At 46.1% G+C, this 15,059-nt stretch overlaps 1 protein-coding gene across 1 annotated transcript; it reads right to left on the bottom strand.

The window, feature by feature from the left end:
* Positions 1 to 4,399: 4,399 nt before the first annotated feature.
* Positions 4,400 to 7,488, bottom strand: Lypd5 (LY6/PLAUR domain containing 5). The gene is made up of 5 exons (XM_026403690.2): positions 7,431 to 7,488; positions 5,801 to 5,929; positions 5,235 to 5,411; positions 4,891 to 5,037; positions 4,400 to 4,659 (listed from the first exon to the last, which is right to left on the bottom strand). The coding sequence occupies exons 1-5, from the start codon at positions 7,486 to 7,488 to the stop codon at positions 4,400 to 4,402; spliced, it is 771 nt and encodes a 256-aa protein (XP_026259475.2).
* Positions 7,489 to 15,059: the final 7,571 nt, after the last annotated feature.

Raw genomic sequence — 15,059 nt, 5'->3', positions numbered from 1 at the left:
AAGACCCAGGCATTGAATCCTTTGCATCACTGAGGAAAGGCAGACATCCTGAGTGCCCAAGGGAGGGAGCAAACGGGTCACTGAGAGTTGAGTGGGGATTTGAACTCTCTTTCATCTATTCATATATATGTATGCACTTATGCAGTGGTTCCTTAGTATCTGCAGAGGATTGATTCCAGATCCCACTCCGCCTCCTGCCCAGGATACTGAAATCAGGGATGCTCAAGTTCCTTATATAAACGATGCAGTATTTGCATATAACCTATGCATATTCTCTTGTACACTTCAAATCATCTCTAGGTTATTTATGATGCCTAATCCAGTGCAAATGATTTATATACGATCTGCAGTTGATCGAATCCACAGATGAAGAATCTGTGGATACACAGGGTTCACTATCTATGAGAGCTTCAACCATAGAGAAATGAAGAGTACAATAAACTTGCAGGAATATATTTTAAAATACCTTCTATGCTTCCAGCCGCTTCCTCACTTTCTATGTTATTTAAATGCAAATCTCAGAAATGATATCATTTAATTATATGTTGTATTTTAAATTATTTGCTTTCTATTGAGATATGACATACCTAGTAAAATCCACAAGTCTGAAGTGTATAAACTGGTGTAGTTCTACTTACATGGAGATTCGTGTGGCCCCTCCTCTAGGTGTCTCCATCTTCTCAAAGGGTCCTTTTACACCCTCTTCCAGAGATAGCAAGCATTTTGAACTTCTGTCACCAGAGTTTTAAAAGTCACAATATGGAAATCCAGAGAACTGGGTTCTAGCCTTGGCTTTGCTATTGATACTATTATTTTTAATGAATATGTCGTATGTGCAGAAAGTACATAAAATAAGATGGGCATGGTGGCACACACCTGTAATCCCAGCTGCTCAGAAGGTTGAGGTAGAAGGATTGCAACTTAGCATGTTCAAAATGCAAAATAAAAAGGGCTGGGGCTGTAGCTCAGTGGTAGAGCACTCCTGGGTTCAGTCCCCTGTACCTCCCCCACCCCCAAATAGAAACAAGTTTCTAAAGGCCTCAGACATGGGTGAGGTCAGGAGGATCTGAAGTGACAGGCTCTGTCGAATGTTCCAAGAGAATGGCATCAGCACCTGCTTGGCTTCTGGTGGGGTCAGAGGCTGCTCCAATTCATGGCAGAAAACAGAAAGGCAAGCCAGTTCATGCCAAGGACACAAGGCACAAGGGATGGCCTTGTCCTGTGATAACCCACTCTCACCAGAAGGCCTCAGGTTCTCCTTAGGACCTAATCGCCTCTCAAAGGCCCCAAACACTGCAACGGGAATTAGCATTCAGCACGAGATGTGGAGGGGACAGACCTTCTAGGAATGAACTCTTGGGTCATTTTACTAAGTAAAGACCACCAGCCAGCTGAGGGCAAAGGAAACATGGGATGAATAATAGAAGAAGGAAATTAAACACATCAATGTTGACCTTGTGACCAGTTATGGGAATGCAAGCTGTAGCAGCTACATTTCTTTTCCTTGGCTTCCCCCTTCCTTCCTTTTTAAAAAATATTTTCATGTATATGTTCATCTACTAATTTATTTTAGTATTGTTTCTTCTTTCCCTTTGTTGTTTTATGTAAGGATTGTAGGTGGTCGTGGACCTGGTGGTGTTTTTTGTTTGTTTATTTTTATTTTTTACTACTGAGCTACCTCCCAGTCCTGTTTTGTTACTATGTTTTTTAAAAAATATATTCAGTTGTAGGGGCTGGAGTTGTAGCTCGGCAGTACAGTGCTTGCCTGGCATGTGTGAGGCACTGGGTTCGATTCTCAGCACCACATATAAATAAATAAAGGTCTATCTATCAACAACTAAAAAGAATTTAAAAATATTTTCAGTTGTAGATGGACACAATACTTAATTAACTAACTTATTGATTAATGTGGTGCTGAGAATCAAACCTAGTGCTTCACACATGCTACAACCCCAGCCCATATTATTATGTTTTTAAATTTTGAGACAGGGTGTCGCTAAATCACTGAGGATGACCTTGAACTTGTGATCCTCCTGCCTCAGCCTCCTGAGTGGCTAGAAGTATAGGCAGGCACCACTACACCTAGTTGGTCCTTGTGTCTAGACATCAAAATTTTGTCAATAGAATCCATGCTTTTTCTCTGCTGTCTCCTTTGCTCCATCAAAACCAAACATTTCCTGCACATTATGAGACAACAGTAATTATTTGCTGAAAGAGTAGTACAAAAAATGGCTATAGATGACCATAAATTAAGATGACAAGACATGTATGTGAATGGGGTAGACAAAAATGAATGGTATGCAAGTTTAACTTCAATCAGAATATAGATAATAAAATATTAAACATCCCCTGGGTAATTCAAAACCAATCAACAAAATGCAGACCATATCTTCTGGATCTTTTAGTCAATTCCTTTCTTTCTTTTCTTTTTTTGGTATTGGGAATTGGACCTGGGGTGCTTTACCATGGCATTACATCCCAGCTGTTTTTAATTTTTATTTTGAGAAAGGGTCTCATGAAGTTTCCCAGGCTGACCTTAAACCTGCAATCCTCAAGCCAGGCATGGTGGCGTACGCCTGTAATCCCAGTGGCTCAGGAAGCCAAGGCAGGAAGATCATGAGTTCAAACCTAGCCTCAGCAATTTAACAAGGACCTACTCAGTGAGACCCTGTCTCAAAATAAAACATGAAAAGAGGCTGGGGATGTGGCTCAGTGGTTAAGCACCCCTGAGTTCCATCCCTGATACAAACAAACAAACAACAAAATTGCAGTCTTCCTGCCTCAGACTCCTGGGTACCACTGCATCTGCTAGTCAATTCTTTTTTTTTTTTTTTAGTACCGGGGATTGAACCCAGAGTTGCTTCACCACTGAGCCACACCCCCAGCCCCCTTTTATATTTTATTTTGAGGCAGGGTCTTGCTGAATTACTTAGGGCCTTGTTAAATTGCTGAGGCTGGCTTTAAACTTGCCATCCTCCTGTATCAGTCTCCCGAGTAGCTGGGATTATAGGCCTGCAGCACCATGACCTGCCAATTCTTTTCTTTAATGTGTTTCCTAAAATTTAAGAGTTCATGTGAGAAGATGACTGACTATTGGAAGTCTTTACCCCTTTGCTCCTTTAGTTGTAATTAAATACATAATTTTTAAGAAAGGCTTTTTGTTTTTCTCTTTGCCTCTTTCTTCATTTGCCTTTTCTGCACCAAAAAGCTTTCTATCTACCTATCTATCTACTATCTATCTATCTATCTATCTATCTATCTATCTATCTTTTTGGTGATGCTGGGGATTGAACCCAGGGCCACACGCATATTAGGCAAGCACTTTACCACTGAGCCAAGTCCCCAGTCACCCAAGAAAACTTTTTAAATCTCTTAAACCTTTTATGGAAAACAATGTACTTATAGAAAGAGCTCAAATCATAAGCAGACAGCTCAATAAATTCTCAGATCAAGTAATACAATGACTGAGTCCCCAGGAACCTCTGTATTCCCTCTTCTAGTCACTAATCCCTGTGGATAATCACTGTTCAGATTTCTAATTTCATATGTTAGTTTTGCAAACTCTGCCAACAAAGTTTTTTTTTTTTAATTTAATTAATTAATTTTATTATAATTTTTTTGGTACCAGGGATTGAACCCAGGGCTGCTTAACTACTGAGCCACATCCCCAGCCCTTTTTATTTTATTTATTTATTTTTTAAATTTTAAGTCAGGGTCTCACTAAGTTGCTTAGGGCCTTGCTAAGTTGCTGAGGCTGGCTTTGAACTTGCAATCCTCCTGCCTCATCTTCCTGACCTGCTGGGATTACAGGCTTGCGCCATTATGCCCAGCCATTTAATTTAATTTAATTTTCAGTACTGGGGATTGAACCCAGGGACACTTTAGCTCTGAGCTACATCCCTGACCCTTTTAAATTTTTATTTGAGACAAGATTTTGCTAAATTGATGAGGCTGATCAAGAACTTGTGATCTTCCTGCCTCAGCCTCCAGAGTAGCTGGGATTTCAGGTACTCCCATGAGCCACTGTGTGGGTCTGCTGATGCTATTAACAGAGACAGCATCATGGATCCTTCCTAGCCCTGTGACTGGGTTCTAGAGGAAGAGCCTGGGAAACTGTCACAGGTTCCTGTAGTAATGGCTATTGTCAGAATTGCTCCTTGGTGGGGCAGGGTGTGACTGTTTCTTGGGGTGCTGGTGACTGGGTCCAGTTTCTTCCAGGCTGGCTAACCAGCCCTGGGCAGGGTGGTGGTAGGCAAGCAGGAGGGAGAGGGAGGTGGATGGTCATGGCCAGAGGGACAGGGGTGCTGCTCTTGTTTTGACATCATTTTCCAGCCGGGGCTGAAGCAGTGAGGAGAAGGAGGTGTGTGTACCCTGCCCAACATCCCCGGGGGCAGAGGAACTATATGGAGAGCCAGAGGGGTCCTCCCAGAGAACTGACCAGAAGAGGGGCTAGGAGGGCCAGGGTCATGATGTGGGGCACCCGGGGGGGAGCAGCAGCTGTAGGGGTGTTGAAGGCCTGGGTCACGGAGTCCCTGTTGCAGAGATGCCCTTCACAGCAGGCGCCCTGGAGGTCAATGGCTGTCCAGGGGCTGGTGGTGCCCATGGTGGTGCAGGAGGGCCGGTGGCAGGTTCTGATGTACACAGGGACTGAGAAATTGCCTGGGGTGGGCAGTGGGGAGGGATCAGAACCAGAGAGGCAGTTGCACCTGAGCCTCCACCCTAGAGGCCATGGCCAGTGCCACGACTTCAGTGCTTTCTCCTTCGGCCAGGGCCACGCCTCCTCCCTCAGACTGGGGCTGTCTCCCTGTCAGGCCTGTCTTGTGCCTCTGCCCTGAGAACCGCCTGGCCTCCACCCCTGGCCCAGGCCCATGCCCCCTTCCAGCCCCTCACCGGTGGTCATTCGGCCATTGCCCTGGAAACAGACGCTCTGGTCCTGGTGACACTGGACCCGTCGGGACTTGTCAGGAGAGCAATCCTCGGGGTGGGTGCCCACGCAGGCGTAGCACTCGGTGCCGCTGAGCCTCGGTGGGTCAGGTGCTAACAAGAGAAAGTAGACGCGCATCCAGGCAGTCGTTCCCAGGTACCGTACCGCGGCTGCGCACTGCACCGGGGTGCCCGCCGAGCCCACAGGGCAGGCTGGCGAAGGGGCGCGACCGCCGCGGGTGCTCAGCGGAGGCCACGCCCCACCCGGCCTCTGACCGCCCCGCCCCGCCCCGCCCCGCCCTGCTTCCCACCTTGACTCAGGTTGGGGATGACGTCATGGGTCACGAGGTGGTTGTTGCAAAAGTCTCCCACGCAGCCTCGCACCACCGAGAAGTCCGGCGGCAGCGCGTCTTGGTTGGACTGCATGGAGCCGGCCGTGGGTCCCGTCCAGCAGCCCTTCTTTATCAGGGTGACCGGTGCGCGATACCCTGGGGACGCGAGGAGGAGGGGCCTTGAGTTCAACTCTCCTCCTTCTCCTCTCCCCCACCTCCGCCAGGCTCTTCTCCCCTGCTCCTCCCTCCCTCCTTCCCCTCTTCTCCACCTAAAGGTTCCCTCTCCTCTCCCTCCTTTCCCACCTCCTTTTCCCACCTTCTCCGTTGTCTTCTCCCTCCCCATCTCTCTCTTGTGCCCCACTCTTTTCTCTCTCCTCTCCTCTCTCCACCTGTCCCTATCCTTGGCTGCCTCGCTAGCAATTTCCCCTCCTTTCCTCTTTCCTCACTCCTTCCCTCCCCTCTAATTTCTCATTCCCGTTCCTCTCCCCTCTTCCTTTCTTCTTCTGCACGCCCTTCTCCTTTTCTAGCCTCTGGGAGGCCCTCACCAGTGTCCAGGGACAGGACAACCTCAGAGCATCCGTGGGGACAGGAGATACTGGGGAACTTCATGTCACTGAGGTCAAAGGGCCCCGTGTAGGTGTGCTCAAAGCTGTAGCACTGCAGGGCTCTGGAACCTAGGAGGGGCGAAGGGGCGGGATCAGCAGGGCCAGGGCAGGAGCCTTTCCTAGGGACTCAGGGACCACACAGGGCCAGGCCCCTCCGCCCAGAAGGAAGCTGGGCCTTGATGCCCTGAGAGAACAGGGTCTGTTATTGCAGCCAGTCATGGTTGGGTCTGTGTCACCGCAGAGCAATGGCCTCTCTGCAGTTTTTCCTCCAAATTGTTCCAGGTCTCCACCCTCATCCAGGAAGCCCTCTAAGACTTAGATAAGGGAGGAGGAAGTGATTCATTGCCTCTGTCCATCCCTCCCCAAGTAAGCACATTAGATACAGTAGCACTAAAAGACTTCCGACGGGAAACAGGTGCCCCAGTTGAAGTCCAGTGAGGTGCAGTTTGGTGTGATAATCTCACACACAGCCAGCCCAGTAACACACGCACAGAACACTAAACACTGAGGTAAGGCAAACTGAATTTGACACAGGTCCATGCACATCTCATAAACACAGATGGAATAGCCTGAACGAACCCATGCAGGGTTCTACAGTCTCACACAAAACCAGTGTTCATCTGGACGCCCATTACAAACACTCCAGCCCAAGGCGCAGAACCTCAGGCTTGGGAGTATGATTTTGTATACATTGTTTTGAGGGATTCAGAAGTGCAGGAAATCATACCAAGGGACAGAGAACTACAGACCCAAGAATCACATATATGCAAATAAAACAAGACACCACAATTAGGCAAAGTTAGAGATTATTGAAAATGATACCATAAATATATACAGTTTAAAATCATTTGTGTGTGTATATGGAGAAAGACAGACCCACAAATCAGAGATGCACAGAGACACAGTTATACCTAATTATACACATCTCTCTTATACAAAGAAAATGAAGTTCAGAGATAAACAGAGCCTCAAAAGCATTTTTTAAAATACGCAGACATCAAAATCTGGCACAGAGAAACACACACAAGCACAGAGACCCCAAGGACACACTGACAACACACAGAGCCCACACTCTCTCCAGGGATGCACAGATACACGTGTGAAAGGAATAGCCTCCCGCTGCCTCTCTGACTTTCTCTTTGTAGCCATTGCCATTCTGAAATGACATGTCCCCGTCCTAGACCAGTTAGGGGAAGAGGAAACCTGAAGATGAGGCCAAGGTCCCTGAGAGTTTGGAAAAGGGCACTGGTGACTCCCCAGAAATACCCTTGAATGTGGGGCTGGGCAGGGAGAGGGAAGGCTGGAGTCATGGAGAAGATAGTTACTGGAGAAAATGACTGAGAAGGGGAAGAAGAGAGAGGAAGAGAGAGAAATGAAGTGAACATAGCCTCCAGCCTCTTCCCCGCCTTAGACCCAGGAGTCCAGCCCCAGCCCTCCTCCCTCAGACCCAGGGTCCAGGCCCTAATCCCCCTTCCTCAGACCCAAGGGTCTGGGCTGCAGCCCTCCTCCCTCTGAAGCAGCAGTACAGACCCCCAAACCCTTCTTATATCCGGCTCCAAGGTTGAAGTACCTGTCCAACAGAGCACAGTCCCAAAGAGGCAGAGCAGAAAGGCCCTGGGGACCCCCATTGCCGGAGTGTGGATCTTCGCCGAGACACCCAGGACAACTCCTGCTGCTTGGTTTGCTGTCTGGCTGGTTCTTCTTAATGAGCCCAGGCATCCTGGCTGCCCAGCCTGGCCAGAATTCCTCCACCCCACCCTCCCTTATGTGGGCTGATCTCCTAGGTAATCATGACCTGGCCAGGATGAGTCCTGGGTGCCAAAGGAAGAGGGATTCCTGGATTCCTGTCCCAAGGAAGGAGCTAGGGACCTGCAAAACTTAATTTGTGGGGCACAGTGGTGGGGTTTGTGGTCTCTTCCTCCCCTCCTCCCCATACTCTATCCTAGTCTGAGAATAGCCTCTTGCTTTTTCTTCTCTTCCCCTACCCCAGCACACGCTTCCTGCGCACTCAGACACACATAGCTCTCAATCCTGGGGCCACGTCTCCAGATTTAGAGATACACACACATCATCCCCTCCCTGGGGCCATCTCTGACCCTCACCTCCTGGCTCAACAGTCTCTCCTCGGCCTCCAACACCACCCTCTCTCCCAGCCCCGATCAAACTAGGCTGGGCTGGTGTCTGTCTCCTGCACCAGGCTATGACCTCCTCAGGGGCCTCCAGGGATGGCTGTGATATTGCAGAATAAATGAATGGATGAATCAATCAATTAATCAATCAGTCCACAAAGAGGCACAAGAGAGAAAGAAGACAGATAAGAGTCAGGTGCAGTGGCACATGCCTGTAATTCCAGTGGCTCAGGAGGCTGAAGCAGGAGGATCGAGAGTTCAACTACTCTCTTTTTTGGGTGGGGAGTACCAGGGATTGAACTTGGGGGCACTCAACCACTGAGCCCCATCCCCAGCCCTATTTTGTATTTTATTTAGAGACAGGGTCTCACTGAGTTGCTTAGTGCCTCACCGTTGCTGAGGCTGGCTTTGAACTTACCATCCTCCTGTCTTAGCCTCTGGAGATGCTGGGATTACAGGTGTGCGCCACCCTGCCCAGCTGGATTGTGAATTCAATCAGACCCAGGGGTCCAGGCCCCAGACTAAACACACACACACACACACACACACACACACACACACAACCAGATGTGGACAGATGTAAATGTAGACACAGAGACAAACTCAGAGGGAAAGAGGGATACCTGATGGACGGTACATGACCACAGAGGGTGTTTAATGAGAGTTTATTAAATGCATGAAACAGGGCTTGCTTTGCTAGCACAAATCCTAGCATGGGTGAAGATCTGAGAAAGCAGACGGCGCTGTCCGAGGAAGTCTGTGGATAAGGAGCTGAGGGGTGGGCTGACAAACTAAGTGAGCTTTCTGCCGGCTCTGATGCTGTCTTTTCTCCCAGGGACGATGCAGACAGAGCTAAGAGCAGTGGGTGGTTTGTGTCACTGTTCCTTCTGGTTCTGTCCCAACAAAGCTGTGATTGAGGCTTTCGATAATCCCCACTTGTACGAATCTGTGGCTCCTCCATCACTGATTTTATCATGTTATTTTAGAGTTTGCTTCTGTGTGGGTGGACAACCGTGTGAAGTTACTATTAATATGGTATTTTGTGGTGGTAGGGATGGAGCCTGGGGCCTCATGCACTCCATCCCTGAGCTCCACCCCCAGATCATGTGTGTAATTTTGCATAAACAACAAGTGAAGTAGCCAGGTGCGGCGGTGCGCGCCTGGAATCCCAGAAACTCAGGAGGCAGAGGCAGGAGGATCACGAACTCAATATCAGTCTGGGCAATTAGACACTATCTCAAAATAAAAAAAATTAAAAGGGCTGAGGATGTTGCTCAGTGGTGAAGTCCCCTTGGATTCAGTTCTTAATACCAAAAAGCAAAAAATGAAATTAAAAAATATAAAAACACCAGGGAGAGGAATACGCTGGCACTGGAGGACACACACACACAGAATCATGTGGACACTCCGACATTAAACAGGTGAGGGTGTCTACATGGATGCCCCAGTAGGCTGCTGGAGTTGGGGACAGAGACCTTGAGCTCGGTCTTCTGACCTGTCTCACTTCCTGCTGCCTGGAGATGCTGCTGCCTGGGTCAGACACATCCACATGTGCCAGGTGGGTCAGGTGGGCACTGGGCATGTGCAGAGTCCGAGGATCATGGACCCACAGATGGATGGGATATCAAGTCAACATGATGGCAGCAACCAAGATGGTCTGAGTCCTCTTGGTTTGACTAAATTTTAGACAGGTCTTCCTGACTCAGGGCCTCCAGTTGCGTAGAGCACTGCTGTGTCTGAATGTGTCCCCGAGAGGTTCATGTGCTGGATGGAAACCTAATCCACAGAGTCATGTGTGAATGGAATTTGAAGGTGGGGTCTATCAGAGGTAATTGGGATAATATGAGGTCTTCAGGGTAGAGAACACGTGACGGCATTAGTGACTTCATAATAAGAGACCTGAGCTAGTGCACCTGCTCTGTTCCACCATGTGATGCCCTTGGACCTTTATTTTATTCATTTATTTCTATGTGGTGCTGAGAATCGAACCCAGTGCCTCACACATGCTAGGCAAGTGCTCTACCACTGAACCACAAACCCAGCCCCCACCTCGGCCTCTTACGATGCAGCAAGAAGGCCCTCACCAGATGCCGGTGCCTGTTCTTGGGAAACCTCCCAACCTCCAGAACCATGAGCTAAATAAAACTCTATTATGTATAAATTAGCTAGTATGTGGTGTTCAGGGATAGCAACAGAAAATGAATCAAGACAAGTACTTGCTTAAGAAAACTTGTCATTTCAATTTCTTTCTCTGCTCCCTTTGAAATGGAGGTGAATCTTTTCTGGCCCCTGGCTGACTTTTCAACCTAGAATGGTCTTCCTTAAGGACCTGGGAGCCAGGACTGTGAAATATAATCATCAAAGAAGACGGGGCTCCTATCTCCCAGTCTTGTGTGAAGTTAGGAGCCTAATTCTGATAAGGGACAATGAGCAAGCACAGTTGGCTCAATCAGAGAGATAAACTTTTGCAACCTCAGGAATAACTCTAAGTCCTGGACACATCCGTTGACCAGCTTCCTTCGGTCTCTCTCCGGTACTTTTCCACCAGCTCTTCCAACATTCAAAAGCCCTCCCACTTTTGTTTCCGTGGACTTGAGTTTATCTTCCCTCCTCTGTGGCAATCTTGAATAACATCTCCCTTGCCTGTTGAACTTCATCTGGTGCAATTTTTCTTTGACGGGAGACACCCAGCCACCTTGGACACTCACGAACATAGTTCCCCTGCCCTCATCTTGCCAAATCTCTGTCCCTCCCGTCAGGCCTCACTTCCCAGAACCTGTTCAGCACCCAAATTACTCTTCCTGCTTCTCTGGTTCCTGCCCCAGGCTGCCTGTGTGTGTGTGTGGGGAGTGTCCAGATGGGGGCAGGGTGGACCTTAGGGCCTCTGGAAAGTGGAGTCTTGTTTCAAAGGAATCTGGGTTCCCCGAAGCCCCTGTGGAAGGTGGAGGAGTTGGAGGTGGTCACAGGAGTTCACAGTTTTAGAGATTGGGGTTTATGGAGAAGGCAGACCAATGGCTGGGGTGGATTTTGACTCTGGTAACCTTTAGGAACTTCTAGAGTCCTTCAGGTTATCAGATAGGAAGTTCCCCAATACAGGAAGTAGTGATCACAGGAAACAGTGATTATAAAAACATAATCTCTGGGTTCACAGGGAGCTCAGTGTTCATTGAATAGCCCTCTGCAGACGCAAGATTCCCACCAAAAGCCCTAGCATTAAATGAAATGTATAGGGGGCCATTAGTTTAAACAGAAATCCTGCACTAAGCCAAAAAGACTCATACCAAAATGGACCTAGTGACCATTACTAATGTCAAAAGACAAAAATTACAATAAATGTAGCTTAAAGATCTTAATGGACTTTATTTGTTGTTATCAAATCTGGCAAAATTTCATTCCTTAAAATAAAATGAGTGTTCTAATGAGCTGAGCAAAGGAGGTTGACTTTGTACACAGAAGCATTAACGGCAGATAAAAAGCAGATCAGTCATTTCAAAACAATTGTTCTTTTCTACAGGTTAAAGGAGCCTTGTTGGACTGGCTAAAATGGCTTGTTTGGTGAGTTGACTATTATCTTTGTTTCTCCCGATTTCTTGGATGGTGAGCTAATTTAATTTCACTTGGTAGCATAGGACTTTGGCATGAGTGACTCCATTCTGGTTTGGTCTTCTGGGCTTAGTGCAGGACCTCAATCCAAACTGATGGTCTCCTACATGTTTTATTTAATGCTAGACACTGTGGTTGAGACTTTTGGGTTTGCACACAGCTATACAATGAACCCTGGGCTCCCCATGAACCCAGAGATTCTTTATTATTTCATAATCACTTTTTAGTAATTAAACTTTAGTAATGAAGTCATTAATTACTTAAGAGCTTGGGGAAAACTGAGGCCATTTTGTGGTAGCCATTAAGGTACTATTTTAAACATTTTTATTTTAGGAATTTTTAAACACAAGCCAATGTACAGAGAATGAAGTACACATCATGCAGGCTCCACAATTGTTGAAATGTCACTGATCTTGTTCTCCTTTCCCTGTTGGTGCTTGTCAGAGCATTAGGTGTATTAAAGTGGGGTCCTGTGTTATTTTGCTCAAAATATTAATTTTGCTTAAAACACTATTTAAATGTAGAATTTTCAGAGGCTGGGGCTGGGGCTCAGTGGCAGAGCACTTGCCTAGCATGTATGAGGCACTGGGTTTGATCCTCGGCAGCACCACATTAAAAAAAAAAGTATTCTATATACTACAATAAAAAATATTTAAAAAGTAGAATTTTCTTTTTCAGTACAGGGGATTGACCTTAGAGGCTACTGAGTTACAACTCCAGCCCTTTTTATTTATTAATTTTGAGACAGGGTTTCGCTAGGTTGCCCAGCCTAGTCTTGAACATGTGATCCTCCTGCCTCAGCTGCCTGAGGAGCTGGGATTACAGGTGTGTGCCACTGCCCCAGGCTCTCGAAATAATTTTTAACTGATTGTAAACAGTCTTTGCGTCCCAAATAGTTGAGAAATATTCAGTATTTCTTGCCTTATTTGAAACTACTCCATTAATCAAGCATGTCATAATCACAATGATCGTTAAAATATTAAGCCCTAGTAATGTATAATCAGTTGCTTTCAGTCGTTATGTTCTACATTAACTGTTCTCCGTATATTATCAGAATTGTGGAATTTCCTTCTGGAACTTTAGTCATTACCTTGCCAAAATCTGAATCATGTATATTGTGTGCCAATTTTTTCTTTTGTTTTCACAGATTGTACTGGCAGCATCAATATTTCTTTCTCAAAGCATATCTTAATTTTAAAAATATTTCAGTAGTGTTAAATAAATTCAAATTATTGTGCAACCAACACCTAGAACTTTCCATCTTGCAAAACTGAAACTCTACACTCATTAAACAACAACTCCCCTTTCTCTCATCCACCCTTGCTTAATTCCCTGATGTCTTAGTCCATTTTCTGTTGCTATAACTTAATACCATAGACTAGGTGATTTATAAAGAAGAGGGGTTTATTTAGTTCATGGTTCTGGAGGCTGAGAAGTGCCAAAGACCATGGCACTGATATTTGGGGAGGGCCTTTTTGCTGCATCTTAAGGGGCAGAGGGATTACAGTGTGAGACAGAGTGGGTGTGCTAGTCACCACCGTCTTTCTTCCTCTTCTAGAACCACTAATGCCATCAGGGGGTCCACCCTGATGACTTCATCTCACCCTAATTACCTTTTAAAGGCCTCACCTCCAGTTTCCATTCATATACAAGTTTGGGGATTATATTTCCAACACATGAACTATGTCCACCAACTACAATTTTCTACTTTGTTTCTGTGAATTTGACTACTCTACACACCTCACATAAGTGGAATCTTATAGTATTTGTCCTTTTGTAACTGGTTCATTTCATTTAGCACATTGTTCTCAAAGTTTATCCAGGTTGTAGCATATGTCAAAATTTCCTTCCTTTTAAAGACTGAGTAATATTCCATTGAATGGATATACCATATTTTGTTTATCTATGCATCCATCAATGGACATTTGGGTGTTTTTACATTTTGGCTATTTTAAGTAATCATACTGTCAACATGGTACACAAATATCTGTTTGGGATTCTGCCTTTGAAATGTTTTGGATATATACTATATTGGATCTTTATTTTTAAAATAAGTGAATTTATTTATGGTGCCAGGAATTGAATGCAGGGGTACTCCGCCACTGAGCCACATCCCCAGCCTTATTTTGTATTTTATTTAGAGACAGGGTCTCGATGATTTTCTTAGTGCCTCCTTTTTGCTGAGGCTGACTTTGAACTCCCAATCCTCCTGTGTCAGGCTCCTGAGATGCTAGGATTACAGGTGTGTGCCACTGAGCCTGGCTTAATTTTTTTCTTTTATTAGAGCATCACCACTATGCATAATAGTGAGATGCATTATGCCAGATTCATACATTCACAAAATTTGATCAATGTCATTCTCAGGATCTTCCCTTCACTGCCTCCCTCCCTCCTCTTATCTACTCTACCCATCTCCTTCTTCTATTATTATTATTATTATTATTATTATTATTATTCATGATCTTTATTCTGGACGTGTCACACTATTCTAGTTGCAACCTTCACCTTCTCATTTTCAAATACTATGCTGCTCATCCTCTATAGTTTGAATGCCGTTCGTCCTCCAAGGTTCCTGGGCTGGAAGCCTGGTCCCTAGTGTAGCAGTGTTGAGGCAGTCCGGCTCCTGGAGGCAGGTCGGGCCTCCTGGAGGTTAACTAGGTCATGGGGGCTCCACCCTCTTGGACTGATTAATGCTGGAGGGGGTTCGACCTTATCTGACTGGATTAGTTCTTATCTGCATGGGTTGTTACACAGAAAATCTACTCTGTCTGCTTGACCCTCTTGCGGGAGGCTGGTTCCCTTTCTGCTTCTCTATCGTTGACAACAAACGGGGCCCTTGCCAGAACACTGGTGCCATACTGTTTAAACCTTCCACTCACTGGAATGTGGGTCTTAAAAAAACTTCTTTTCTTCTTCTTCCCCCTCCTTCATTTTCCCTCCCAGTACTGGGGATTGAACCCAGGGGCTTGCACATGCTAGGGAAGCTACATCCCTATCCCTTAAAAAATAATTTTTTGTATTTTTTTGAGACAGGGTCTCAGTAAGTTGTTCAGGCTGGCCTCAAACTTGTGATCCTCCTACCTTAGCCTTCTGAGTAGTTGCGATTACAGGTGTTCACCACTGGGTCTGGCTAAATCTCTTTATATTTCTTTTTTCTTTCGTGTTTTGAACCCAGGGTCTTGTGCAAGTGAGGCAAGCACTCTACCAACGAAGCTATAGCCCCAGCCCTTTATATTTCTTTATAAAGGACCCAGCCTCAGGTATTCTGTCATAGCAACGTGAATTGACGGAGACATCTCTATTATTGCTGAAGACTCTATTGGGATGTAGACTCTGAAGCCAAGATTAGCATACAGGACTTCAAGACCAGTAGCTACAGAAGGGATTTAAAGAAGCTAGGTTAAATCAAGTGTGAAGTTGGGCTGTAAATCTGTCCCAACAAAGGGCCCAGTGTGCCCTAGGGAGGG

This window comes from Urocitellus parryii, chromosome 15 (genome assembly GCF_045843805.1).
Source record: "Urocitellus parryii isolate mUroPar1 chromosome 15, mUroPar1.hap1, whole genome shotgun sequence".
Lineage (NCBI taxonomy): Eukaryota > Metazoa > Chordata > Mammalia > Rodentia > Sciuridae > Urocitellus > Urocitellus parryii.
This window is presented reverse-complemented; position numbering and strand designations above follow the sequence as displayed.